The sequence below is a fragment of the Apiospora phragmitis genome, assembly GCF_038363925.1.
Source record: "Apiospora phragmitis strain CBS 135458 chromosome Unknown utg000005l:1.0-4161743.0:1.0-4166827.0, whole genome shotgun sequence".
Classification (NCBI taxonomy): Eukaryota; Fungi; Ascomycota; class Sordariomycetes; order Amphisphaeriales; family Apiosporaceae; genus Apiospora; species Apiospora phragmitis.
In genome coordinates, this window is record NW_027117403.1 from 3,430,084 (window position 1) to 3,456,058 (window position 25,975).

At 53.9% G+C, this 25,975-nt stretch overlaps 12 protein-coding genes across 12 annotated transcripts; 10 read left to right on the plus strand and 2 right to left on the minus strand.

Annotated features, from left to right (window-relative positions):
* Positions 1-116: 116 nt before the first annotated feature.
* PG994_005055 (uncharacterized protein) lies at positions 117-941 on the plus strand (the record flags this gene model as incomplete). The annotated part of the gene is made up of 1 exon (XM_066856464.1): positions 117-941. The coding sequence occupies one exon, from the start codon at positions 117-119 to the stop codon at positions 939-941; it is 825 nt and encodes a 274-aa protein (XP_066718631.1).
* A 31-nt stretch (positions 942-972) lies between these two features.
* On the plus strand, positions 973-1,218 carry PG994_005056 (uncharacterized protein; the record flags this gene model as incomplete). Its single annotated transcript, XM_066856465.1, has 1 exon — positions 973-1,218. The coding sequence occupies one exon, from the start codon at positions 973-975 to the stop codon at positions 1,216-1,218; it is 246 nt and encodes an 81-aa protein (XP_066718632.1).
* Positions 1,219-1,903: 685 nt separating this feature from the next.
* On the plus strand, positions 1,904-3,978 carry PG994_005057 (uncharacterized protein; the record flags this gene model as incomplete). Its single annotated transcript, XM_066856466.1, has 4 exons — positions 1,904-3,411; positions 3,471-3,753; positions 3,812-3,883; positions 3,958-3,978. 4 exons carry the CDS (start codon positions 1,904-1,906, stop codon positions 3,976-3,978), a joined length of 1,884 nt encoding a protein of 627 aa, XP_066718633.1.
* A 308-nt stretch (positions 3,979-4,286) lies between these two features.
* Positions 4,287-5,155, minus strand: PG994_005058 (uncharacterized protein; the record flags this gene model as incomplete). Its single annotated transcript, XM_066856467.1, has 2 exons — positions 4,287-4,485; positions 4,542-5,155. The coding sequence occupies 2 exons, from the start codon at positions 5,153-5,155 to the stop codon at positions 4,287-4,289; spliced, it is 813 nt and encodes a 270-aa protein (XP_066718634.1).
* A 1,870-nt stretch (positions 5,156-7,025) lies between these two features.
* Positions 7,026-7,901, plus strand: PG994_005059 (uncharacterized protein; the record flags this gene model as incomplete). The annotated part of the gene is made up of 3 exons (XM_066856468.1): positions 7,026-7,164; positions 7,251-7,579; positions 7,656-7,901. 3 exons carry the CDS (start codon positions 7,026-7,028, stop codon positions 7,899-7,901), a joined length of 714 nt encoding a protein of 237 aa, XP_066718635.1.
* A 1,189-nt stretch (positions 7,902-9,090) lies between these two features.
* PG994_005060 (uncharacterized protein) lies at positions 9,091-11,573 on the minus strand (the record flags this gene model as incomplete). The annotated part of the gene is made up of 3 exons (XM_066856469.1): positions 9,091-9,878; positions 9,933-11,424; positions 11,526-11,573. 3 exons carry the CDS (start codon positions 11,571-11,573, stop codon positions 9,091-9,093), a joined length of 2,328 nt encoding a protein of 775 aa, XP_066718636.1.
* A 1,515-nt stretch (positions 11,574-13,088) lies between these two features.
* On the plus strand, positions 13,089-14,066 carry PG994_005061 (uncharacterized protein; the record flags this gene model as incomplete). Its single annotated transcript, XM_066856470.1, has 1 exon — positions 13,089-14,066. The coding sequence occupies one exon, from the start codon at positions 13,089-13,091 to the stop codon at positions 14,064-14,066; it is 978 nt and encodes a 325-aa protein (XP_066718637.1).
* Positions 14,067-14,201: 135 nt separating this feature from the next.
* On the plus strand, positions 14,202-14,429 carry PG994_005062 (uncharacterized protein; the record flags this gene model as incomplete). Its single annotated transcript, XM_066856471.1, has 1 exon — positions 14,202-14,429. The coding sequence occupies one exon, from the start codon at positions 14,202-14,204 to the stop codon at positions 14,427-14,429; it is 228 nt and encodes a 75-aa protein (XP_066718638.1).
* Positions 14,430-16,424: 1,995 nt separating this feature from the next.
* Positions 16,425-17,479, plus strand: PG994_005063 (uncharacterized protein; the record flags this gene model as incomplete). The annotated part of the gene is made up of 3 exons (XM_066856472.1): positions 16,425-16,672; positions 16,736-16,835; positions 16,862-17,479. The coding sequence occupies 3 exons, from the start codon at positions 16,425-16,427 to the stop codon at positions 17,477-17,479; spliced, it is 966 nt and encodes a 321-aa protein (XP_066718639.1).
* A 1,044-nt stretch (positions 17,480-18,523) lies between these two features.
* Positions 18,524-20,179, plus strand: PG994_005064 (non-specific phospholipase C2; the record flags this gene model as incomplete). The annotated part of the gene is made up of 5 exons (XM_066856473.1): positions 18,524-18,741; positions 18,801-18,907; positions 18,957-19,029; positions 19,124-19,444; positions 19,540-20,179. The coding sequence occupies 5 exons, from the start codon at positions 18,524-18,526 to the stop codon at positions 20,177-20,179; spliced, it is 1,359 nt and encodes a 452-aa protein (XP_066718640.1).
* Positions 20,180-20,808: 629 nt separating this feature from the next.
* PG994_005065 (uncharacterized protein) lies at positions 20,809-22,989 on the plus strand (the record flags this gene model as incomplete). Its single annotated transcript, XM_066856474.1, has 4 exons — positions 20,809-20,910; positions 21,334-21,420; positions 21,512-22,690; positions 22,957-22,989. The coding sequence occupies 4 exons, from the start codon at positions 20,809-20,811 to the stop codon at positions 22,987-22,989; spliced, it is 1,401 nt and encodes a 466-aa protein (XP_066718641.1).
* A 2,519-nt stretch (positions 22,990-25,508) lies between these two features.
* On the plus strand, positions 25,509-25,853 carry PG994_005066 (uncharacterized protein; the record flags this gene model as incomplete). Its single annotated transcript, XM_066856475.1, has 1 exon — positions 25,509-25,853. One exon carries the CDS (start codon positions 25,509-25,511, stop codon positions 25,851-25,853), a length of 345 nt encoding a protein of 114 aa, XP_066718642.1.
* Positions 25,854-25,975: the final 122 nt, after the last annotated feature.

A 25,975-nucleotide genomic window follows, 5' to 3' on the forward strand; every position in this document is an offset into this window, starting at 1 on the left:
TTGCGGAACATATTCGCATTCTCGGCAAAAAAAAATCAAGCAGTGACGATTATTTAATTCAACTTTGGCATTCCATCTCCAGTTCACAACAATCTACAATCTGAGGAACTCCGAAAATGGCCATTGACCCCCCACCACCCCCATCCCGGCAGCCCAAGATGGCCGGCGCCGGCGGCCTCACCCCCAAACCCTCTGGCCCCAACAAGCTGTTCGCCCAGCCCGACCAGACCTTCGGCGACTTCCGCGACGACATCCTGCGCAACGGCTACGCCGTCATCAGGGGCGCCGTGCCCCGCGCCCGGGCCGACGCCTACGCCGAGGCCATGTGGACGTACCTCGAGACGTTCAAGAACGACGGCCGCGGTTTAGGTTACCGTCGGGACGACCCGTCGACCTACACCGAGCGCCACCTGCCCGTCATCAACGAGAAGGGCATGTGCTCGGGCTACGGCGTGAACCACGAGGACTTCACCTGGGCGATCCGGCAGGAGCCGGGCGTCGTGGACGCGTTCGCGAAAGTGTTCGACACCGAGGACCTCTTGGTTTCGTTCGACGCCGTCAACATGGCCCTGCCGGGCCGCACGGATTTGCCCGCTAATAAACCCTGGCCGCACCAGGACCAGGACCCGGCTAAGCCCGAGTTCCGCTGCCTGCAGGGCATCGTCAACCTGCTGCCCAACGGGCCCGACGACGGCGGCCTCATCGTGTGCCGGGGCGCGCACCGCCTGTTGGAGCGGTTCCACCGCGAGTTCTCCGCGTTCGAGGAGGACCCCGTCTTCCGCTGGACGCAGGAGTGGTACGGCTTTTCGGACGCCGGGCTGGCGTGGCTCGAGCAACACGGTGGCGAGCAATGCGAATGGGTCAAGCTCGAGGTGCGAGCCCGGCGACCTGCTCATCTGGGACTCGCGCACGCCGCACTACAACCTGTCCCCGTCGGGTAGCCGGGCGCGCTTCGCGACGTACACGTGCTACATGCCGCCGGCGGACGCGTCGCCGGCGGACCTCGCGCGCAAGCGGGCCGCGTTCGAGCAGACGCTCGGCACGACGCACTGGCCCAACGCGGCGCACGTGCGGGACCACGACCAGCCGCTCAGGCGGCAGGACGGGACGACGTGCCCCTACAGCGGCGACAACGCGCCGAGGAAGCCGGTGAGCTTGACGGAGCGGGGGTTCAGGCTGACGGGCATTCCGTATATTGCGGCGGCGGCGACGATGTAGTGGTGACGGCTGGGAGAGAAGTACTACAGTATGTTGCAGGAGTAATTACTTACCTACCCGGCCAGGGATATGATGTGATGTGATGTGATGCAGCTGCTGTGGATGCTTACATAGTTACATCGTCATAGTTTTGACTTGTTTCAAAGTCGTGCTGATAATAATCTTGCATGGTTTAAGTCTATCGAAATCGAAAGCCATTCGATGAAAAGCATGGCCAAAACAGACGCGCGTGATGGGATTTGAATCAGATCCACATAGTCCATGGATCATCCCTACGTAGCCTTATGTATAATGCTTCATTGAGGAAAATCAAATAAACTCATGCATTGATCGTGAAGTGCCTAGCCGTTTCCCCAAACCTTTCGCTTGCCGTCCGTCACGCAATGCCCTCCACATTCCGTTTCTCAAATGCCCCCGCCTCCACCAAAACACCCGGAACATGCCTGAGACTAGGGGGTTAGTGGGGGACTGAGTCGCACACTTCGGCTCATTTTTGCACAGCAAAAGCTGCGTCGCTCGCTACCTCGGGATCGATGTCACCAATGGCCTGCGAACGGTATATGTATATGCAGGGCCCGCGAGACTCCGCGGAATCATCGTACGTTATGCATCCATTTTGTCTATCGTACGACTGAACTGCCCGGCCGACCGACCCCTGGACAGTGCGGGTTGAGAGCAGAAGACGATGGAAACCAACAATAACCAGATAACATCAACAACAGCGGTGCCGAAGCCGAAGAAGCGGAAGCGGCTCAATTTCGCCTGCAACTACTGCCGCGAGCGCAAAACCCGCTGCGATGAGCGCAAGCCGTCGTGCCACTCCTGCCTGGTGGCCGGCGTGAAATGCATAACCACAGACAAACGCCGGCCCGGCGCCGATGTAGAACGGCGGACGGCGGGCTCGCCCGGCAAAGCCCCGTCGTCTTCGAGGGGAGTCCACGGACCTCGACGAGTCATCATTGGGCGGTGGTGGGTACCTTCCGTACTCCCGGCCGGGCCAGTCCAAGTCGCGGAGGCTGAGCTCAGCCCTGTCGAAGTACTCGACGGACACGGACCATCTGACTCCAGTGTCTGCCACGGCAGGGGATGCCAACGCCGGGGCCGATCCGTAGACCCGCCTGCGGAGGACGCTTCCGGCCGTTATGGTGGCCTGTTGCCCTTGTTGCCGCGCTTGAGGCGGAGCAACACATTGGACATGTTCACAGGATGGCTGGACTTGGCGTTCTACAGGCTCGGAATCCCGCGCCAGCTCTGCGCCAGCTCCGACGCCGAGTCGGGCAAGGAGAAGGCGGCAGCTATCGCGCTGTCGCTGGCACCGCCCTCCCTACCTAGGCCAGACGTGTGCCATGCGGCACTACAGTCGTATTTCAATAATATCAACCAGATATTCCCTGTCCTGGAGTTTCAGCGGATCCAGGGGCTCATAGAATCAACCCTCAAGTCCGGGCCAGCACCGTTTTCCCACCTCGGAGACGTCATATCAATTCTGCAAATCCACCTGGTCATCGTCCTCGGCTCCATGGCCGGCGATGCTGGCTTGGATCCCGAGCTGGCGACACAGTATGTGAGTTACTGTCAAACGATGCTCGGGCATGTGCTCTCCGTCAGGTCACTGGAGGCTGTTCAATGCGCCTTGATGTTGGCCATTGCACTTAGGCAACGCGATCAGATTTCGTCGTCCTGGCACGCCGCAACGCTGTGCATCTCCATGGCGCAGTCCATGGGCATCCACCGGAGGCGCACACCGAGTCGGAAAGACCCGAGCCCGGTAGACGAAGAGGGGGAAGAAAAGAAGCGGCGAACGTGGTGGAGCATTTTCTCCTTCGAGAAGCTGTTCGCCTTTGAGTTCGGTCGGCCGTCCTTCATCCGCGATGCAGACTGCAACCAGATGGAACCAACGTTTCCACCCAATCCCCAAAGCGCCTGGTCGTTTCGTATTCTTACTAGCTTCGCCAGGCTTCTCTCGCAAATCAACGAGGCTGGGATCAGATGTCGGATACGAGAGGAGAGGACTTCTCAGCGCAACATCGAGGGCGTCATTCGCGATAAGATTAGACTGACTGGCGAAACTGTCCATCTGTTGATGCAATGGGCCGACAGCGTACCAGAAAGACTAAGGCCTAGGTCCGATTTGATTTGTAGCCGTGACGAGTTCCCTCTGGCATCGTTCATCTCTATCCACTACAATAATGCGTAAGTGACGATCCCCGTGGCTACTGGCAGGGCTCTCTACTTACATCATCCGAATCAAGCCTGATGCTGTTATCCCGAAACAGCTTTCTGATCAGCAATGAAGCCATCCGGATAGCCGTCGAAAGGTATGCGGCAGGCCAGCCCTGGAGCTCCGTCATACAGAACGGCCAGACAGCTGCCGCCAATTCAGCGCGTACCGTAATCAAACTGCTCATAGATGGCCATGAGCTGGGCACGACCCCGGCCCTGTCGACGCTGGCAACCCCGCTGCATGCGATTTACGTCTTGGCAATTCACCTTCTTACCCATCCTGGTTCGAGGCTGGCGAACTCGGATCTCAACGTAAGGCGCCATCAGATATAACGAATGACTTTAGCATCGGATGCTAATTGATTCACAGCTGATGCACAATGCCGTCGATTTTGCTGAACAGCTTTATGAGAGACACCATCCGGATCGGAAGCTCCAGAGAGTACTCAAATCACTGACTGATCAGGTTGGTGCTGCTGTCCAAGCAGGACAGTCCAGGTCCGACTTTAGGCGAAGCAGTACCGCCTTCTCCCATGACATGGCCACATTGGGTAGTAAATTACCGAGCAGAGAATTGCAGGTGTTCAGCTCTCCACAGGCTGCAAGGATGCCACCGTTGGATACTGCGCCATCAGTCAATTCCGTAGCGATGGAGACAACAGAAATGGGCACAGCCAACACGGGTGATGTAAGCTTCCGGGATGTGATTTGGCCAGCTGGTACTGTTGATGAGATAGGTTGGGACTGGGATGATTTCAGTCAGGTATTTGACCTAAACTTTGGGGAAGTCCCAAACTGCCCATGATTTCAACAGCATCAATAGCAAAAGTTCAATGCTAGTAATGTCACGTCCCAGAGAGAGTGAGATGTTCCAAGGCTGCTTGCACGTCGGCGACAACAGGTTCATCCGACGTTTTCCGCCAATGAATTCCGGTGTTACTAAAAGCAGGGTAGAAGGCCTCGTTTTTGGGGAAGTTCGCCTTCTCGCAAAGTCGATCGAGTTCTTCGATCCTTGTCCAGTCAAAAGACTCAGGATTGGCACAGCTATTAAAATGTTAGCCATCGCGCACTACCACAGTCGTCAAAATGACATTCATTACCTTTCCCATGTATCCCAGCCGGTGCCAATGAAGATTGCGGGGATATGGTTGGCGATGGCATCGGCATATGTCTCCTTATATAGATGAATCCCATACAGGAAAGTATGTTCGTCAACAGACCTGTAGCCATGAGGAGAATCTACTATCTCATAGGTCATGCCCTCGAGAAACTCCTTGTCTGCTGGGGTGAAGTAAGGCTCCTGGAATACACAGCGGATCGGATCAGTTGCGCGCTCGTTGAGTAGCTCTATCACGGTCTGGAATGCGGCCAGCTGCGCATGCGTGCGACGCTTGACTTGCCATGAGCCATCTGGCGGATCAAAACTTCCAATGCCCAAGCAAACTGCGGTAGAAGGGGGATGATCAGGTATCCTGGAAATAATGAGTTTCTTCAGGTTGCGACAACACGATGAATTCAACCACTGCTCTCTAATCCGCTCGTGATCAGCCTTGATCTCGGCAACGGTTAGGTACGAGTCTCTTGTTGGTTGAGGGGCATGGTCAGCAATCTTGGCAGCTGGTGGTTTGTGTGCATTTGGCTTTCGGTGGACTGCCGAGCGACGCTTTTTGGTGGCAACATAGGTCCAGGACTCCTTCTCTTCAGGGGATTCCATGATGGAATTGGTCACTTGACACCTCTACGCCTTGAAAGCCCTGGTGATTTAAAGCACACCTTGAGCGTTGACAGTTGCGTATCGTTGCGAAAAGTTTACCTAAGCTGCGGTCGGAACTATGTCCGTCGATTTTCCGAGATTCAATTTTAGTTTATCAATGGGGCCTCACAGAAGCCAGCATGCGCCCGCCTCCACCAGGCATCAATGTGCGGGCCGTGGTGAATGCTATCATCAACCACAACAGACGAGAGGCATCAACGTGGCGATCGTTTGCATCTCCGGTCACCCTCGACGGACCGTAACATCGTCCTGTCAATCCGGACTCCAACTAAGAAGCAGTGCAACAGCATTCGGCGACCCTTGCCATGGGTGATATTTATTTTTGGGAATGCTGTGGCGCCTGACTGCCAAGCAGGCACAAGGCTAGAACGTTGCTTCTTACGATGCACTCGGGTTCTGGTTGCTTTTCGCGGTGGTGGTGTGCTGGAGCTATTGCTGCTAACCACATAGTTTTGGGGGTCTCAAAGTTGCATCGAGCGCCACGACACTGCCAATTGGAAAAGTATTGCACGAGTGTGCAGTCGCATCACGTCGGCTACCGGCTACCGCAGGAACAGATTACTCGCTTGCTTGATGTGACGACCGAGCAGTTGGTTCTCTGCCATGGAGCTTGCATCCGAACATGCCATGCCGAGATGCGACAAGCAGCAAAACAACAGTAGTAGGGTGGCCTGTCGTCCCATCTAATAAAGCCTGCGAGGTGCCGTGGATCTGGCCAGAATTTGGAGTATTTCTCTTCACGTTAACCGGATTCGAGCAGGTTGCACATCGGATTCGAGTTGCGAACTGATGGCCTCCTTGGAGGTGGCCAAAAATAGCCCCCATACCTTCATGTGTGGTGGGAGACACATGCTGCACGCTGCAACCCTGCGCTGACCCCGTCCCCCAGATGGCGGGATGGGATTGGTGGCACGGTTCGCAAGCGTTACTTCTCGGCGCTTATGTTTGCCTCGTCCCACCGCACAATGGCACACAATCAACCCGTCTTTTACCACGAGCCACTCACAGCTCGCAGTCGAGCTCTGAAGGTCCAGCCCCTCACGCGACGCCTATTGGCTAGTGGCTGGCAGCGGGCGGACGAATCAGCGTGCTCAGCACCTCACCTCAGCGCGTCGCTTGGCCTATTATAAGCGCCCTGCTATTGGTTCCACCGACCAACGACAGGGGCTTCTGGAGGGAAGGACCCGTTGACTGCCACATCTCTGCAGGTCGACTGGCCGTCTTTGACTGGCTGCTCCAGGATCGAAATGCCGCTGGCCCTTGATTGACCCTGTCATACTCGGACCCTGTCGGGCGGGGACATGTCCAATCCCGTTCAGTCCTCGCAGCCCTTCGATATTGGGGATGCAGGTTGCTTCTCACGGGAAAATTGCCCATGGTTAGATTGGCCATGCAGGTCAGCACCGGTTGGTTGGTTCCTCGCTCTCGGGGCCAAAGTCGCCTCGCTTCGCTTTTCAAATAATATCTATTGATGGGCTGTGTTCTGCTCCCGGCCTCGTTCCAGTCAGACCTTTCTTCTTCCTCCATATCCAGTATACTCAAAAGTCATAGGTGACCTAGTTCACTATCTTTAATATACAGCCCCAATAGAACGGCGCGAAACAGCTTCACAGGCTTGACTCTTCTGACGAAGCGTTGATTTCTTTTCCTCCTCTCTCGGTGATCTTAGAGGAACAATAACTGCCGAGTTTTCAGCAATAGCTCTGACGACTGCGTAACACTACGGTGGTGCGCGGGCTTACAGCCATTCCGATCAACTTACAACCACAACCATTGTTAACGTCGCCATTGCGACAACGCACATCACAAAATGCTGGGCTCAGTATTTACGACATTGGTCTTGTCAACATTGGCAACGGCGCATATCATCCTTACCTATCCAGGATGGAGAGGCAACAACCTGATTGAGAACGACACGTTTCCGTACGGCATGCAATGGATGTATCCTTGTAAGTATACCATGAACAAGCTCGCTTGCAGCAGCCCTCCTCCTACCATCAAGTAGCTAACCTGTGTGTTTCTCTCTCTCTCAAAGGCGGCGGCATGGGCACCTCGCGCAACCGCACCTACTGGCCGACGCTCGGCGGCGCCATCGCCTTCCAGCCCGGCTGGTTCCAGGGCCACGACAAGGCGACCCTGTACGTGAACCTGGGCTTCGGCACCGACGGCCCGGACAACGGCCCCAAGAACATGTCCTTCCCCATGGTGCCGCCCTTCGGCCTGCTGGGCCCGTCCAAGGGGCCCTACCCGGGCACCGTCTGCCTGCCGCAGGTCCCGCTGCCCGCCAACACCGTCATGAGCCCGGGTGACAACGCGACGATCCAGGTCGTCGAGCTGGCCCAGCACGGGGCTGCGCTCTACTCGGTAAGCTGCTGCTGCCACCACAACATGAAGGGAATTCTTCCTACTGCTGCAAATACTAACTCGTTCTGATTGATAGTGTGTCGATATCACCTTCGTCGAGCCCGGCGACCCACGCGTCGGCCACGTCAACGAGACCAACTGCTTCAACAGCACCGACCTCGGCTTCAGCGACATCTACACCATTACCACCAAGGAGGTCGGCGCCATCGTGAACGCGACGACGACGAGCGCCGCGGCCATCGTCAACTCGATACGGTCCAGCGGAGGCGCCTGGATGGGCTACGTGCCCTTGGTCCTGGGGGCTTTCTGGCTCCTCATCTAGAGTGAGTAACGGCGAATTGAGTCGGCGAGCGAGCTTTTCAACTTTTTTTTATCATATACAAACTGCAAATCGAAAATCCTTTATTTACGATGAAGGAACCTATGTATATTGTGGCATTCTGCAGCGGCGTTCCGGATCGATACCGTGGGTTATTGGGGTGGTTATTTTGAGTGTCAATTCCATTCTCAGGTTATAGAACCTAGAGAAGTGATCAAGACCACTATCGTTTACAAGAATCAAAATCGCAGAGCCGATAGTTCAAACCGTACATCTTACCCCTAGACTCTGTGCCTCAATTGTGAAGATACAAAACACTGGATGGACGACCTCCGAAACGCGCGAACCAACATGGCCGATGCGGCCACGATGTAGAATTATCTGTATCTTCGAGAAGACGAATCAATATACTCCTTTAACCCATATCCGGGTTCCGAACCCCCTTTTCCTTTCTGACCATCCCTTCGATCCACACCACCACCACCCCCGTGTGTCGTCGGCCCAGAAGGCCGCAGTGGACGGTCACAGCAGCCGCCCAAGAACGAGACCACCCGTATGCACATCAGACGACTATCGTTCCTGCAGATGTCAGAAGCCACATCCACTCCTCCACCTCCTTACAAGACCCGTTGGTTGTGTCGAGGAGGCCACTAAAGAAGCAAAAGTGCGGGGCCCTCGTTTCTTCCATTGGACGCCCTCCCCGTTCATGATAATGCGCCAGGCACGCGGCGGCGTACAGAAACGTCGTTGTCAAAAACTCTCAAACCCAGGCCGCGAATAGGCCGTCACACTTCAACGTGTGTTTCTATAGCATTCCAAAACTGGGGTGCGCCGGCATGTTCGTCTCACCATCCGGAATCTGTGGACACGTACCGTCCATATTTACCTACTACTGAACTGAAGTTGCGAAGTAGAACACGTTGCGATGTGAAGGTGATGTTTTGTACTTGAGGGTGTCAACGTTTTATCATGTTCATCGCATTATCTAGGTAGTTAACTCTAGCTGGCAGTATGGATCCGAGAAACGAATTTTACGGGAAAGGGTCCGATATTCTCGGCCTCGGGAACTAAGCTGATTGTGAAGCGATGACGCAGCTCCTTATCTCATGAGCGACGTTAAAATATTTACCGTACGTATCTCGAGAGAAAAACAACTTTCGCTTCTATTTCAGTATCATCTCCGGGCAATTGCTCACTGTAGCATGATGATGCATTCGGCTGCAGAATCCTTTACTCTGGGGTCAGAGCTGCGGTCCTTCGCCATGGCCACTGCACTGCTCAGTCCCTTGGCGTCTTCCTTGCCGACGACGGTGACGAACGTGCCAGCCGCCACAGCAGCCCGGAATAGGACCTCACCATCCACCTGTTCCCGCAGAATTTGTGATAGTCCAGCCACGAATCGGAGCTGGACATCCTTGGGCACACTGCCGCTTTGCTTAGAAGCCATGACTGCATAGTTCATGGCCATGGTGCTGAGGGCGAGAAGCATGTTGCGGTTGTGTAGGCCAATGGCCTGGCCTCCCTTGGTACCCAAGACACGCTCCATCAAGTCAGCCACACGGGGAGCTTCAGAAGCTAGAAGCTTGCGGCCTTCAGAGGTAGCGAAGAGATTGGTGACCGTACGGAAAGCCATCATGGCGCAGTTCTCATTCGGCTGGCTGCCAGCTGGGACACCGTCCAGGGCAGAAGCTCCAGCTATCTCAATTGCGCTGCCTAGACCTGGCTTGCTATAAGTAGCTACCGCAGGCGAGGTTGCTGTACAGCGAAGGATGTCGAGAGGCGCCAATCGGTCTGCATAATCCCACTGGGTGCACATCATAACCAGGAGTTCGATAGCATCGTCATTGGTAACAGGTTTGTTAGATTCGAGGGACTTGCGTAGTGTATCAAGGGAAGTCTGAGCTGAAGGATTCAGCGAAAAGTCTTTCCGCCCGGCAGCAACAAGATTGGAGTTGACGGAGAGTATTTTCTTGAATATTGCTGGTAAGAATTAGCGCATGTAGCTTCACGTAAACATCAAATTTGTCAACTTACGTTCATACTTCGCGCTTGTGATATACAGGTAGTCTTTTTGCGGCAGGTATTTGCCGATGGTGGGAGCAGCACCCTCACCAGGTCGATACCGTGCTTCGGTCCCCATGGGATCCGGACCACCGCCGCCGCCCGACTCCCCAATCGTGGCGCCTTGGGTGTTCTGGGTGATGAATTGCGCAACTTGGTCCAGGTAGTTGAGGGAAATCTCGTTGTCGTTGATGAACTTGGTGGCCGTTTCGTATGGATTGTCCGAAAGATTGTAAGGCAGTTTGAGAGAGGGTTGGCCCTCCTCTATGGCTACATCAAACACAAAGTCGTACATCTTGCCTTGATACTCGGCTTTCCTACCAGAGCTGGAAGCCGAATCCACCACGGTGCCGACGTTCACCCAACTTTGGGCACCCATGGACCAAGTGTGCGCAGTGATTGATCCATTGGCCTCCCGGATCATTTGGACTTGGCCCTCTTTAGTGCCTGATCTCGACTGCAGGAACTCTGGCCCTGGGAGCTTCTCCTTGTTGATGTCACCCATCTGTTGTTGTGGTATAGATGATGTCTTGACGGCCTCCTCGAACATCTGGATCACCTCTGCGCTGGCAACACGGTCGGCGCTTCTCGTGAATACGCGAGCGATACCATCACTTGTACCAGTCACAAGATCGCCGCTCTCTGGGCAAACCGCAACAGTCCAGACAGAAATGGCCGGATGGGTAATAGTTTGTATGCAATCAAATCCACTCCAAACTCGAACGGTTCGGTCCTCAGCAGCGCTCACAATCTCCCCAGTGGGCAAAGTGGCTAGACGGTATACGAAGCTGTCGTGGCCACGGAGCTCGCCCACCTGTTGACCGCTCAGCTTCCAAAGTCGGATGATGCCGTCATTGTGAGAGCTGGCAATGTCGGCGCCGCTAGGGTGACCAGATGGGATTTGGCACAGGCCGCGCACGACGTCGGGCGTGAAAATCGTGGAACGAGGAGCGGTTTGGCCGCCTGTCGCCTGCCGTAGATCGTAAAGTCGAATGTTCTTGTCAGCGCATCCCGTTACGACCATGGCTTCGCTCAGCGCCAGTACATCCCATACCGCACCCTCGTGCCCACCGAGTGTCACTTCCGTCTCCCATTTCTTGGTGCTCCAGACACGGGCAGTATGGTCCCAGCTTCCCGAGACAATATATTCGCCATTAGATGCAGCAGCTAAAGAGCAGACATTGTTCGCATGGCCTGGAAGAAGACGTTCGGCGTTGTCGGACAAAGTGGAGGTAAGCTTCCGGACATCTAAGCAGGGATCCTTGCCGCCAGAGACAACTAGCCCTTCAGGATATTCTGATGATGGGGGCACAAATGTGACCGAGTTGACATATTCGTGTATCTGATTTGCGATCGTGGGTTCGTAGGAGGGAGGATTCGTGCGGGAGCGTCGCCACGCCCTGACAGTGTGATCTCTTGAGGCTGAAAGTACTAGTTTGGGCGTGGGAAACACCAAGTCACGGACCTAAACAAATCCATGTATTAGCGGGACAATTTGCGTTTGACGCCTGGTTCCGGGAAACGAAGCAAGTCGGTGCAACAGCGCACAAGGCAGAGCAAACCTACATCGCTTTCATGTCCAACAAGTTGTGCGGACAACTTGAAGTCGGCCATATTCGACTGATGGAAGTTGATGACAGCTCCCTCAACAACAGCTTGGTGCAGTTTGGCGGGGTACTCTGTTGCCGCTTTGAACTGACGTAAATATTTGGGAGGTCCAGGATATGGAGAAAACCGGATGCGATGAAAGGAAGGTGAATCAGCATAAGTAAGGCAATGAGGGGATTTACTGAATGGAATTATGTATTGAAGATAGTCAAAGGTTGGCTGTGATTGTCCGTCTGTACAGGAATGAAGTGACGTCTAGTCGCCAGCAGAAACACATCGAACACTGAACAATCAATCGCCCCCCAGCACTGACAGCATGAATGTTAGGTGGTCTCAATGCTCAAGATTAGATCCCAGCTCCCTGTCCATTCATAGTCCAGCTCAGCTGGCACCCCGGTCATTAGTAATTTTGGCGGGGAAAAAGACTGATGACATCGGGTCGGTCTTTAGAGAGCCCGTCAGCCGTTCATTCTTCTATTAAAAGCATACAAGGTGAGCTCGGTGAAGCGACATCCGAGGCCTGTGAGTGCTGCAAGTGCTGCAAGCGCTGCAAACCAGTGCCCCGCGATCCACGGTGAGTCTCGGTCAGCCAGCTTGCCAGATAAGCGCAGCTGCCCCTAATTAGATGGTTGCACTAGAACCAGAAAATGGGAAAGGGCAATCCTACCGCAAAATAGGGATCATAGCGACCAAGGCTCCGGACAACTATTTCCACTTCTGCTGTTTCAGGGTCCAGCCTCGTCAACTCCTTGCCCGTGCCTGGAATTTTTGGACCTTGACTTGTCCGTCCCTTTTCTTCATTTTTTCCAATTCCCATCACGCAAACTGCCTTCATCCCCCAACTTGTGTGTGTGTTCTTGGAACCAGCAGACTGTTTATGCTCCAATTTTGACGAACTTCTCTTTTTTTGACGACGACCACGACTATTTCTCTTGCACGATAAGATACCACCCCAAAATTACATCACATCACATTCTACCAATCCCCTGAAGTCGCGGCGATTCGCATCCCAGCTCTTTATTCGCTGCGCAAACTCGAACAGGATCCCTGACTCTACCCTCGTGGTGAACGGAGACTGCATCGACTGCACCGATTGCACTGCACCGACTTCGCCTTGGCTATTACTCGAAACCCCAATCGACGAAAGGACGATTGTCTCGAACTTCGACCTTATCTCGATCACGACTCGAAACCACTCGAATAATATTTGCGCAACGACTGTGTCGCTTGTACCAGAGCTTCCTTCAAGACAAGAGTGACACCAATATACCCAGATCCCCGTATAGGTCTAGCCCCTGCTCGCGCAGAAAGACACGCAATGGCAACCGATACACCAAGACAGTGTGTTCCTTTGACCTGCCACGGTCACTCGCGACCTGTACCGCATATCAGCTTCTCGACTTTGACCAAGGAGGGCAACTACTATATGATTTCAGCTTGCAAAGGTATGGCTCCGAGTTGATTTTTTCCGTCTAGCACTGCCTGTGGCTGATCGACTATGATTGAATAGATGGCAATCCGATGTTGCGCGACGGTCTTACTGGTGACTGGATCGGGACATTCATCGGCCACAAGGGCGCTGTTTGGCAAGCGAGACTGAGTCACGATGCCTCAGTTGCCGCCACCGCTTCCGCTGACTTCACCGCCAAGGTCTGGGACACCTACTCAGGCGAGTGTCTCTGGACTCTGCAGCACGATCACATCGTTCGCGCCATCGCATACCCTCCCGATAACTCGGACTTGATCGCAACAGGTGGCATGGAGAAGAAGCTGCGCATCTTTGACCTCACCGAGTCTCCGAAGGGGGCCAACGGAGCCGACTCCAGTGGGAAGACCATTTCTACCAGCAACGCCTTCGAAATCGGAGCCGGCATCCACACCGCATCCATCAAGTTCATTGTTTGGACCCAGGATCCCAATATTCTGATTACTGCTTCAGGTAACACTTTGCGCTGGTTTGACCTGCCCAGCCGCAGCGTGATCAAGCAAGAGGCTCTGGATGGTGAAATCGGCTCGTGCGAGTTTTTCGCCCCAGCGCCTGAGATGCGTGAGGAGTCTGATATTGGCGGTGGTCTCCCGGTATTGGCGGTTGCCGCTGGCAAATCGGTCTACTTCTGGGGTGGACATCGTGCGATGGATGAGCTCAAGCGGCAGAATATGGACTACACCGTTGCTAGTGTCGCCATAGACACCAAGGACCGAAAGTTCATCGTTGGAGAAGACATCCCCGCTACCTGGGCTCGAGTGTATCGATGGGAAGACGGTAGCGAGTTTGGTGAGTCCCAAGACGTCTTGATCCGGAAGGCCCGTGCTAACTGTTCTCTAGATATCCACAAAGGCCACCATGGTCCTGTTTGGTCGATTGCTTATGCGCCCGATAACAAACTTTATGCCACGGGCTCCGAAGATGGCACCATCAAGTTGTGGAAGAATTGCGAGGGCCCCTACGGTCTCTGGAGACAGAATGGCGCCCCTGATGTTGCGAAGACTGCCGAATAGGATGGCCGTACTTCGCTTCACAACTATACGACGCCCACAGACTTCCAGAAGTGTGATCGCGTCCTTGTCGGTGATATGTTAAAAAGTTTAGCAATTGATATTCGACCTGTTCCCCACGAAGAACATACAGCTTCGATGCCTTCACCGATCAGCCAAAAGCGCGGACACATGGATGGTCGGAAGGAGAACCAGAAGGAGAACCGGATGGAGAACCGCAAGGAGAACCAGAAGGAAAATCAGAAGGCTGAACAGAAACACATCAAGAAGGTGATTCGGAAAGAAAACCAGAACAAGGCTGGGCTCACCTGGGCAGTAGTGGCGGCTGGGTCCAAGAAAAAGACCAACAACAGCAGTGACAAATGAGGGTCCTACAGAACTTCGCCCGTGCAAGTTCAGGATGGAAGCGGGATACTCGTCGGCAATTTGGCCCCTGGCTTCACGTGTAACCAGTTGCATCATGGTTAGAGCATCACCTTACAGCGAATTAGGTATCTAGCATTTGAGGTGCCATCAGCGATTCTGCGCACCTGCACAACAGCAATTAGCGCACATGTGTGCCAGCCAAAAACATGAAAACATAATCAACCCTCACTACTACTTTTCCACTCGTGATTTCTTTAAAATGATCCGACTTTGTGTATTATGCTGGGGTGGTCGTTGAGCTTCTGACTCCTGGCTCCTGAACCTTTGTTCAGTCATCTCCTGCACCAACTTGAAGCTGGCCAGCCTCACACAAGGCCCTGTCATGCAAGGTTGACTGGCACAACCATGATTGGAAACTATTACATAGGTGCCGGGCTGTGTCTACGTGATTAATATAACACCTGGTCGCCATATATTGTCATCTAGATCAAGACTGATGATGTTCGTATGCGGGGGTTAGGTAAAAGTTGGTCAGAAATAAAACAGAGTCAAGTCTCTCAAGTGACTTAACTGCCCGGACGATTATATACTTCCAAAATGAGATTGAAAGAGCTCCTTGTGTTATATTTCCGCCAAGTGCTGGGAACGAAACGTCGGTAGCAGCATCATTTACGAGATGAATATATTTGGCTAATCACAGCTCAGCCTCTATAACTTCCCTCTGAGGAATTATTGATCACTATTAGGAGTGGTACCAATTTGGCGTCGTCTCAGTAGGGCGATATAACGATATCCAATGGGCACGGCGTTGAATAGGTAGACACCTGAGCAAGAGACCATGTTGAAAGAATGCACCATAGCCGTTCTCCCTTCATGGATCGTCAGTGTTATGCATAGATTGCTGTCTTCTAAAGTCTTCTTTATATAGGCGCTTGGTTGGTTAGCTCATGGCAACTTATCGAGGTCTGCTTAGGTCCTTGCTTTGATTGGGCTCTCCCCTTTCGGGCTCTGGTTGTCCCAGTTTTGTGTGCCGCTTCCAAGGACGTACATAGCATCTAATGCGAGCGCCATGGCTGGAAGTAATACAGTTCTTAAGAATTATGTCAAGTATGAAACTTAGAGGAAATGCAGTATTGTTATACTTGCCTCTTCCTACCTAGACATCGTGCTTGAAGCGTTGCACTTCAATGACTCCTTGAATTCCAACAGGCCTACTTATCCACCGCAAACTCCGGATGTCACCATCCAATACAACTCTCCATATGGGATCAGCAATTTCTAGACGCTCCGTTCTCATCCTCAAGTACTTAGTTATCAAATTGGTTGCACACTTCAACTTAACACCTTGTCCTGCACTTTCTTGATGGATGTTTTCTAATACCGACGAGAAACCCTACTTCCACTCACCGGCAAATACTTTCACTCCAACGGTGTGCACTGGATGTGACGGATTATTAACTATCTTCAGGTAATCCTTCAACAGGTAAGAACGTGTCTCTCTCCACACTAGGTACCTAATGTTCAGCATACAAGTGGGCAGTGGTTGGCGGACTCCTAACCTGCTCCTTCATCTCATGGCTACAGTGAAGGCTACCATGCTGCTACCTTCTGAAGCACCAGCACTGCGTCTTCAAGATCATTGATGCACGCATTCCACCCATTTCCAAGTTCCATCAACGTCAATTCCTGCTAATACCCTTCCTTTGGGATGCTCGTGGGTAGTTTTGTTATTCAGTTGGTTGTTACTCGCCTAACCGGTGCCTACTCTGGGTTTGATCGTGCCTTCCTTCTACTACTACTGGATCAACACTTGGTACGTCGTTGTTACTCCAAAGTCCCCAATTACCAACCCAGTCGTCAACACAGTTCCTTCCAACTGATTACTACCTGCCGTCACTTCTTCATCCATTTATCCCAATACGCCCAGCAACAATGCTCCCACATGTTTCTTCATCCCCCCAACTACTCTCTCCTCCCAAACCGCACCTCGAGACAATGTGGTCCAACCGACGACAAAAGCTTCCGGAGGAGTATTCCACCAACCCCAACACCATCCGAGCCCGCAGACGCAAGGCTCGCCTGAGTCCTTACTCCAAGGAGGTCGAGCAAGCCAAAGCCTCGGACTCCAAGGCCGTCACTCGTGCCTGGAAGCAACGCGTGGATACTGACAGGTACAAGATGTCCTCGGAAGACGACCGGAAAACCATTCTTGAAAACGTTGAGAAGGAAGTGATGGATCGTCGGTTCGTACATGTCTAACGTCTCCTTTGCCTTGGGATGACTGAACCTTACTGTTGGAGTGGCAGACGTGAGAAGGGCCTCGATGCTGATACCAAGATCAGTCGATTCATGCATCGTATGCACAGCAACGGACCCAGCCCTTTCGATCCAGCCCTCCACAACGGCGTCCACTCTCCCCGGGCCCAATGCAGCCAGTTGCACCCATGCAGGCGAGCGCCAACCGCTACGCAACCCCGGGTTCCGCCATGCCTTTCGTCATGTCCAGCGTCGAGGGTCGAGCTGCCACTGAAGCTCCCTTTCCACAGCATCCCATGGGCCTACCGCCCCCACGACTGATTCACCCCTCTGGTCTCGGGTACTACCAATACCCTAATGAGCAGGAGGCCTCGCCCTACGGCAGCAATATGCAGGCCGAGCTTGCCCACGAGGCCCCCAACAGCGCCAACACGGCCAAGCAGATTGCCAACCTCGAGAAGATTGTCAGAGGTCTGAGCGACGACCTTGCCGTCGCCAAATCTACCATTCGAGCACAGGAAGACCGTCTTGAGGACATGACCAACCGTATGAAGACGTTTGACAGAGCCGTGGGTGGACTCGGAAAGGCCGAGGGCGAGTTCAACATGCAGAACCACAAGGTCGATTGTGCCGTTCGAGGCATCTTCGAAATGGTCAACGTCGCCGCCAAGATCGCTAAAGAAATGAGTGGTGATGCCAACGGGATCATGGATGCTCCGGCTGGAGTCAACGGTGATGCTGCTTCTATCAACGGTTCGGAGGAGAGCGGAGAGGGGGGTGGAGTGAGCGACTGATGAGTTACGAGACGAGGGGGTTTGTTGCGTTGACTTTTACATGAATATATCTTCGGTTGTGACACCAGATTTGGCGGGTCACCAACTGTCCGTTTTGCGATTGAGTTGACATTTCATTACATATCGAGGACGGTGCGATGAACCTTGGGAGATTGCGGTTGAATTAGCATGGGATATTATCACAGTTCAATTCCGAGTTCATTTTTGACAGTCCGATCTGTCTTGCTATGTTCCACAAATGCTGCTCCTTGCTGGTTAGTTCCCGGCTTGGCACGTGGGTGTGATGTTGACGTCCACTGGCTCTACCGAGTCCACAAGATCCACAGGGCGGGCGAGCGTCGACAAATTGTGCGGCTCACGGATTTCTGCACGGATAGCCAGCTTCTGCTGACCTGCCGTTATTGGCAAAGCTTGGCTGCAACGAGATGCTGTAAGCAGGGGGTCCAGCTCGACATTACTGGGTCAGCTAGGTGTCCGATTGCAACTACACATGCAGCGCAGTGGGGGGTCTACGGATGACAGGCAGATTTCTGTCCAGCCTGCCTCCAACGGCTAGCGTACCAGCTAGCGAACCAGGACATGACAGCTCTGCATGAGCACCTCGACCATTGAGACACGAGCTCCTCGGCATGTGTAGAGTGGTGAATCGGTTCCATCGTGCCAATGCTCGTCTGGGCACCGATTGCCGCATCCACGTGGAAAATCGGTCGCGGAGCGAAACGGTGCGCACCCCTTGTTGAGAGATTCGCTCCTTATACCCGCATGCAACGGGCGGCGGCCTTTTCCACAAGGCTCTCTTCTCGCCAGGCATACCCCCAGTAGTGTAACGATCCCATACGAGGCCGATTCCCAACACCACGTGCTCTACAGTCTGCATAAGCACTTGTCCAAATCAATCGCTGTCTGGAAAAATGCGACGCTGATCACCAGGCTCCAGCTCGCGACTAGATGCTTTGTTTAAAATCCTCATTTCTCCCAACTAACTTGCTCTTGGCTCTTCTTCCCCAGCCCGCCACAGACACTGCTGAGTGAGCCCGAGACACGATGCTTACCCGCTCGCTCGCTGCCATCACGGCCGCCGCTGGCTTCGCTGCCGCGGCGCCTGGTGTCGAACTGCATCAGCTCAACGATGCTTGGAAGTCCAAGATCAAGAACGTCGTCGTCCTGGTCGAGGAGAACCGCTCGTTCGACACCTTCTGCGGTGGCTTGACCTACAACCCCAAGATTGACGGTCTCCTGCATCATAACTACTGCAACTCGATGTATGTCTCATGAATACGCCTCGTACTTTACCTGAACTAGAGCTGATTGACACTTTCAGGAATGCGTCGGACCCCAATCAGCATGCTGACGTCTGCGCCGAAGCCCTGGCTGCTGACGTCGCCAAGGATGACCCGAACCACAGCATCAGCGGGGTTAACATGCAGTGTAAGTAATATCGGTCTTCGATGAAAATGTCTTAGCTCACGCAGCACAGTGTTCAGCACCTGGCATCCGGATGAGCAGCTCGTCAGCGGCGCACCCGCTTGGAAATACGAGAATATGAGAGGGTAAGTTACATGGCATCTATTTAATAGGAGGGCCGTCGTCAAAGAAGAACGACGGGAGGAGCTTTCCATGTTAACTGACGAAACCCCCCTTCAGCTTCGTGACCGAGCAAGCAGTGGCCTACAAGACCGAGGACAAGGGTCGGGCTGCCGAAGCTATCAACTATTACACCCCGGAGCACATACCGGTCTTCAACGCCATCGCCGAGAACTTCGTGCTGTTTGACCGCTGGTTCTGCGCCGTGCCGGGGCCGACCAACCCCAACCGTGCGTACATCACGTCCGGCACCAGCCACGGCCACGGCAGCAATGACGACGCCTTTGGCGAGTACGGCCTTCCGCAGAAGAGCATCTTTGAGCAGCTGTCAGAGAAGGGCATCTCGTGGATCAACTACCAGAACAGCACCACAGGTCCTGGGTAAGTAGCGAAAGCCTTCTTCCTGAGCGCATTTCTATGTGCAATTGAGGGGAGACGTCCAGCTCACTGATACCTAATACTGACACTTTCCACAGCAAGGGCTTCCTGCCCGACGCCGACTTCTACGAGTGGACGGCCCGCAGCGGCGCCAACGTGACCAACGTGAAGCCGCTGCAGCAGTTCTACGCCGACGCCGCGGCCGGCACGCTGCCCCAGTTCACCTACATCAACCCGGAGTGCTGCTCCTACCAGTCGTACCACCCGCCGTCGCCCATCAACCTGGGCGAGACCTTCATCAAGGGCATCTACGAGGCCGTACGCAACTCGCCGCAGTGGGACGACACGCTGTTCGTCCTAACCTTCGACGAGCACGGCGGCTTCGGCGACCACGTGCCGCCGCCCGTCGGCGTGCCCGACGGCGGCGACGGGCTGCAGTACACGGAGAAGGCGGCCGACGGCAAGAACATCACGTTCGGGTTCGACCGGCTGGGGCCGCGCGTGCCGACTATTCTCATTTCGCCGTGGGTCGCCAAGGGCGAGGTTGAGAACAAGGGCGCCAACAACGGCGGCGAGTATACGCATACCAGCATCATCAACTTCCTTTCGGAGCTCTGGGGGCTCGAGAAACTCACGCCTCGCGTCGAGTGGAGCGCTACGTTCGAGCACCTGATCCTGCCGTCCCGGCGGCCGGATGCGGACTCGCCGCGGAGGCTGCCGGATCCGGTCGTCTGGTAAAAAAGAAAAAGGGGTGTGTAATCGTGGCTGTTGGGAGGATAGACTGGGAGAATTTGCTTGATGTAACAGCCAACATGGACTATTTGCGTACGGAACTTCATGAGGCTGTGGAAGCGTTAGGGGGCACCTAGAAATGAATCAATTCGGAACTTTCACTTGAAAGGATCTCATCATACATACTACCAAGAAGCCGGCGCCAGTTACTCTTGGCTTAGAATACTCCGCCTTATGCAACTTGTTCACCGGGTCGTCGAAAAAGAGATAATTAAACTCATCAAAAACGGATCCAAGTCTACTCGTAGTCAGTGGTTCGCATAATGTGGGCTGATTGCCTCACATTGTCTTCAGCTACCCCCTTTTAGGGCCAGCCTAGCGGAAGTACCCACCAATCGTGAACCCAGCCACGAAATGCTTGGCATACGCATGGATGGGTCGATAGAGGCGATTGTGCCACCCAGCAACTGCACATCAGCTGAATGCTACTTCTGTTCTGCCATACACTTGCTCCTTTCTCTTCTGTTTCGCCCATAACTTGTGGGTGAGACTACCCGTGAGACCTGCGAAGACCCAACATAAAGTCGGTATCAGTTGGCATTACTGGGAAAGGAACGAGCAGAAGCTGAGAGGCAATGGAAGACGAAAGGAACAATGCCGACTTCTATCGGCCGCTCAATACCGAAGACGTCGAGCTCCGCCTTCTCCTAGTGCAAGCAGGCGAAGGCGACGAGCCGGTCAAGTGCCAGCTCGTGCACGCCTCCCTGAAGGATGGAGGAGATCGACTCCCCTACGAGACTATCTCGTACTGCTGGGACGACTCGGCGCAGACGGGGACCATCTTCGTGGACGGGCTGGAGATGGTGGTGCCGCGCAGCGCCCAGAGGGTTTTGCGGCGCATGCGGAAGCCCCGCGAGGACCGCGCGCTCTGGATCGACGCCGTCTGCATCAACCAGGACGACGTCGACGAGCGCGGGCGCCAGGTCGCTCTCATGCACGAGATATACTCCAAGACGGCGCGGAATCTGATCTGGCTCGGCGAGGGTGAGGAGGAGGAGGAGGCGACGAGCTACTGCGTGTCGGTGCTCGAGACCGTATACTGCTACGCAAAGCGCGAGACGGACGACTTCAGCGACGACTTTGATGAAATTACATCCAAGACGCTGCTAAGCAGTGAGATTGAGGCGCCCCTTCTCAAGCATCATCTGATCACATTCTTCTCAAGTCCCTGGTTTGAGCGTGTTTGGGTAAGTAAAGCACAGCTACTAGTTTCCAAGAAGTATTTATATTTAGGCCTCTCGAAACTGATGTGAAATGGGCGGTGTATAGGTTATACAGGAAGCTCTCCTGGCCCCCAAAAGCCTGGTCCATATCGGTACTTACGAAATAGACTTCGACAAACTCCTGCTCAGCGCGACGTGGCTGACGCACGCGTCCTCTACCCTGGACCTCAGCCCGCTCGACCAATACGTCGGGCTGCTGAACTGCCAAACCATGTACGACTTGGGCCACAAGACAGATGATAACAAGGCCCTAGACACCATCCTGGACAAGCTTTCAACGTTTTACGCCACAGACCCGCGGGACTACGTCTACGGCGTCCTCGGTCTCTACCAGAGCATTTCCGGGCTTGAGGGCCCCCTAATGCCCGCGCTTCTGACGTCGGACTACACCAAGTCCGTAGCCGCGGTCATGCGCGACACGAACCGCTACATCATCGAACAGAGCCCGAACCTAGACTTCCTCCGGCGCCTACGGCACCAGCCCGAGACCGCGTACGAGCGAACGGGCGTCCCTTCCTGGGCCGAGCCCTGGCACCTGAGAAGCAACAGCAGCAACTCCAACAAGTGCGCGCTCGCCAGCGACATGAGGCACACCCTGTACTCGGCCGACAACGCCGTCGGCAAACGCGAAACTGCCGTCACGGCGGCTACTCTGAACGATGATCCCGAGGTACTGGTCCTGACGGGCGTGATAGCCGGCAAGGTCAAGGATGTTACGTCCTGTGTTATCGACGGCAGCCCCGAGCAATTCGCGGACCTCCTGGAATCGGCCGACTCTCCCATACACCTAGACAGACTCCGTGCAGACGCCGAGACTATTGGCTTCGCTGTCATCGCCGAAGCGACGGCGGCGCCGGAACGCCCTACGGCCGAGTACGCGAGAACAAGCATCCTGGCCTGGGCCGACTTCATCGTCAAGCACAAAGCGCGGCCGTCCCGCGACATCGTCGACAACAACAACAACACGAGCCGCCGGGGGACTAAGGAGAATCTCTATACCACCTTCGAAAAGGCGGCTTTTGCCGAGGAGGAGGAGTGGTCGGCGCTGGTGGATTACGACGACGCCGTCACGTCGGCAACGCAGGGCCGGCGGATTTTCCGGACCGAGGCCGGGAACATCGGGCTGGGGCCGCGGGACATGGTGGCGGACGGCGGTGATGTCGTGGCGGTGCTGTATGGGTGCCGGTGGCCGGTCATCTTGCGGCCGCGGGGAGGGGGACATGGGGGTGGATGGGTACGAGTTTATCGAGGTATGTTACGTACATGGGCTCATGGACGGCGAGGCGGTGCAGAGACATGTGGCGAGTGGCGAGAATGATGTGGTTTTCCATCTGAGGTGATGGTGAGTACAAACGGGAATTACATTTCAGTACACTAACACAGGGGCCTTATATGCGCTTTCACGTTGGGTGCATGTACGAAGTTACTTGTGAGTGCTAATCAGTAAGAGTGAGGTCAAGACGTGAGTTAGTAAGGAGCCCGTCTTATCTAGTTGTTCAGTTCAGTACGAGCAAGGAAATTTATCATATCTAGGTCAGAAAGTACTCTGTATCAAAAATAGGGTATATGCCTTCTGGAGTGGAGCAAACCTGGAGACTTGATTTTGTGTGCCTTAGGGGTTAAGGGGTAGTCAAGCACCGACCTCAGATACACTCTCACAATCACCTGCAAGAGTTCATATAAAGATATACTACTAATTGGGCGGTATCCTGAACGTCAAGCTTAATAATATGTCTCGCAAACTAGGCATAATCATATCTCAAACCAGATTAAATATGTTTAGCCGTTATGTACACATCAAAGGCAAATACCATCTCATCAACTGGGCACCATTTTGTATGTGTTTCAACAGGAACCATATCTCCAGTATTGTTACCGGCGGGAGTCTCGCTGTGTCTCCTTCTCCTACTTCGTTTTACCTATGACAGTTGGCCATGTCTGGTGTATTATAGAAATTATCGGACATATACTTACTTTCAGATTGCCAGGCAAAGTATCTGGAATATCTAGCTTCACCCCCTCATCCATGTCCCTGTATTGTTCTGGGCCCGCACCAGCGCCATCCCTTCTCTGACTGCAAGCCAGGAGCGGGAAACGACACATATGGCTGTAGCAGCAGTTCCGGATCTTCATCCCCAGGATCCGCATGTCGCCTAATAGGGTCATATTATGCGACTCGGCCGCCTACGCCGGTAGCCCCTTTATTTCACATCGGCAAGGACCCGAGGTTCAATTTTGGAAAAGGGCCTCATGAGCATCACAAGTGTGTCACGAGTTAGATTAGCTCATTCCACGGCTTCCTTGGAGGATGTGGTTCATTTCTGTCAAAGACTGAAATAAAGAGAACTTGTCCGCAGGATGGATGTTAGCTTTCACTGGAGTGCATGCTACTACTACACGATTGAAGAATATGAAATTCTTGATCGCCGCTAGGAACAAATGCTACAACTTCATCGGGACACTGCTATTACTCTTCTTGAATTCCCCGTCCGGCTCAAGTACTAGGATATCCTGGCGCGACGTGCACAGAATTTAGATATCCTCGTTGTGTACGGTGAGATATGTGTTCAATCTCCCATGGAATGACTTTGTACATCACGCCATTCTTCAAAAGGTTGCCGGAAATGCAGGGAATCATCTCGCTCGGGTAGAAAGGGGCAATACCCACTCAAGGATCAGGTGGCCAGTAAGTACCCAGAACACATGAGTGGCGACGAGGCCGAGTGCGGAAAGTTTCACGGGGAAGGACATGACGGTTCAAATGGATATATGTAGTTGAAGTTAATTGGGATCTTGCATAATGCGACCTGCACTGCAGGAGAGGTTATCAACATCTGCATACCTGCGCTGCCGGGTGTGTACATGCATGCTGTAGGAACAACATGTAAGGTTAGCTCGTGGGACATTCAAGATATCCCGACTTTGGCACTTGGCGCTTGGCTGCTGGGAAGCGCTGTCCTGCCCCTGGATGGATAGATCCGCATCACGACAACTCGACGTTGAGAGCTAATACCTAACAGAAACGGCGAGTGATTCGTTAGTTAGATGCGAAAGAAGGAGCACTGCGAAAGCCGGTGTGAACTCTCGGGATCTAATTCTCGAATTGGCGCATACGACTGATGGGATTATGGGACTTCGCCTGCCACCCGAGGGAACAACTACAGTAAGTATGTAGGTACATGAAATGAAGCACGTGGGTGATACAAAGGGTTTCCCCAACAAAAACCCGCAGGCTCTCATCTTGTGTTATGCGGCCTGGTCGTAGTGAAAAGAAGCAATTGATGAGCTAGATGAATATGATGGGATTCTACAGGGGCCCATCCTGGTGATTGGGGCTGCTTGGGATTTTTGGCGATGTTTAAGGCTGATGGGCGATGACGCAATGGCACAAGTACGCCGTCCGAACACTAATAAACCTAGTCTAATCGGGATCGTTGAGGTTATTCGTAGCGCTTGGCGCCCGTGCATACAACGTCAGCTGCTGTGCCATGCTGTTCTCCTTCGGCAATTGGATCCATTGGGCTCTTACTCACTCATTCCTTCTCCCCGACGTGACAATGTAAGTACAAATGCATTCCCATATCCAATCCTGGCTGCGAAATGCACCGTCGTGCTTTCTCCTTAATCTTTCTCTTTCAAGTCTCCTACAGTCTGCATCCCGATGCGCAGCTGAAAAAGAAGAAGAATTCATCAAGCCACCAGTCATATTTTAGTCCCACGCCTACTTCTTCACACCTCTCGACATCGGACTTACGCGGCCGGCTCGTCGCACAGAAGGGGGGCTAAGCAGTGCCACAGGCTGACAGGTGAAACGCCAGCAAAAAGGGAATGAGAAGGCTACTTGCAGCGGCGGAAGGAACAACTTGAGAAAGCACTGTGCCTACGTCGAATTTGTGCAATTCTCCCCCGCCTGATACATTCACATACACTAAGACTTGCGCTCTCCCCCAACGACATGTGCGCCTAGGTTTAGCTAGCAGCGTCCACCACTTTGGAAATCCTCATCGGCCGCCAAACTCAAACCAGCGCCAATCGAACTCGGCCCAGCAACCATGTGGTTCACTCTCTTTACTCTCGTCCTGCTCACCTGCCACGCCGCGGTCAGCATGGCGGCCCCAACCTTCGGCGGAGTCGGCTGGTGGTATTCGCGGTGCTCGTCCCCATCGCAGGTGGAGGCGTCGATGAATCAGGAGAACTGGGTCCCGTCCGCCGTCTGCCTGCACGGAACCTGCTGCTCCAACCAGGCCGAAGGGCCGCTCTGCAGCTACGAAGCATGCGCCCTCAATGAGGAAGACGCGAGGGAAGCAGAAGCACGAAACGCCAACTCTCTGGCTCGGCGGGATATTACCGGAGTTTGGCCCCAACCGGCTGTACGACGCTCGACCCTTGATGTATGATCCAGATTGGGTGACCAGGAAGGACAAACCCCAGGCTACTACATCCTTATTGAGAGGTAGGATCTCATTCACCAAGCATTCATGATACACCACTTTGAAAGGAATGCACCACTTTGGAAAGC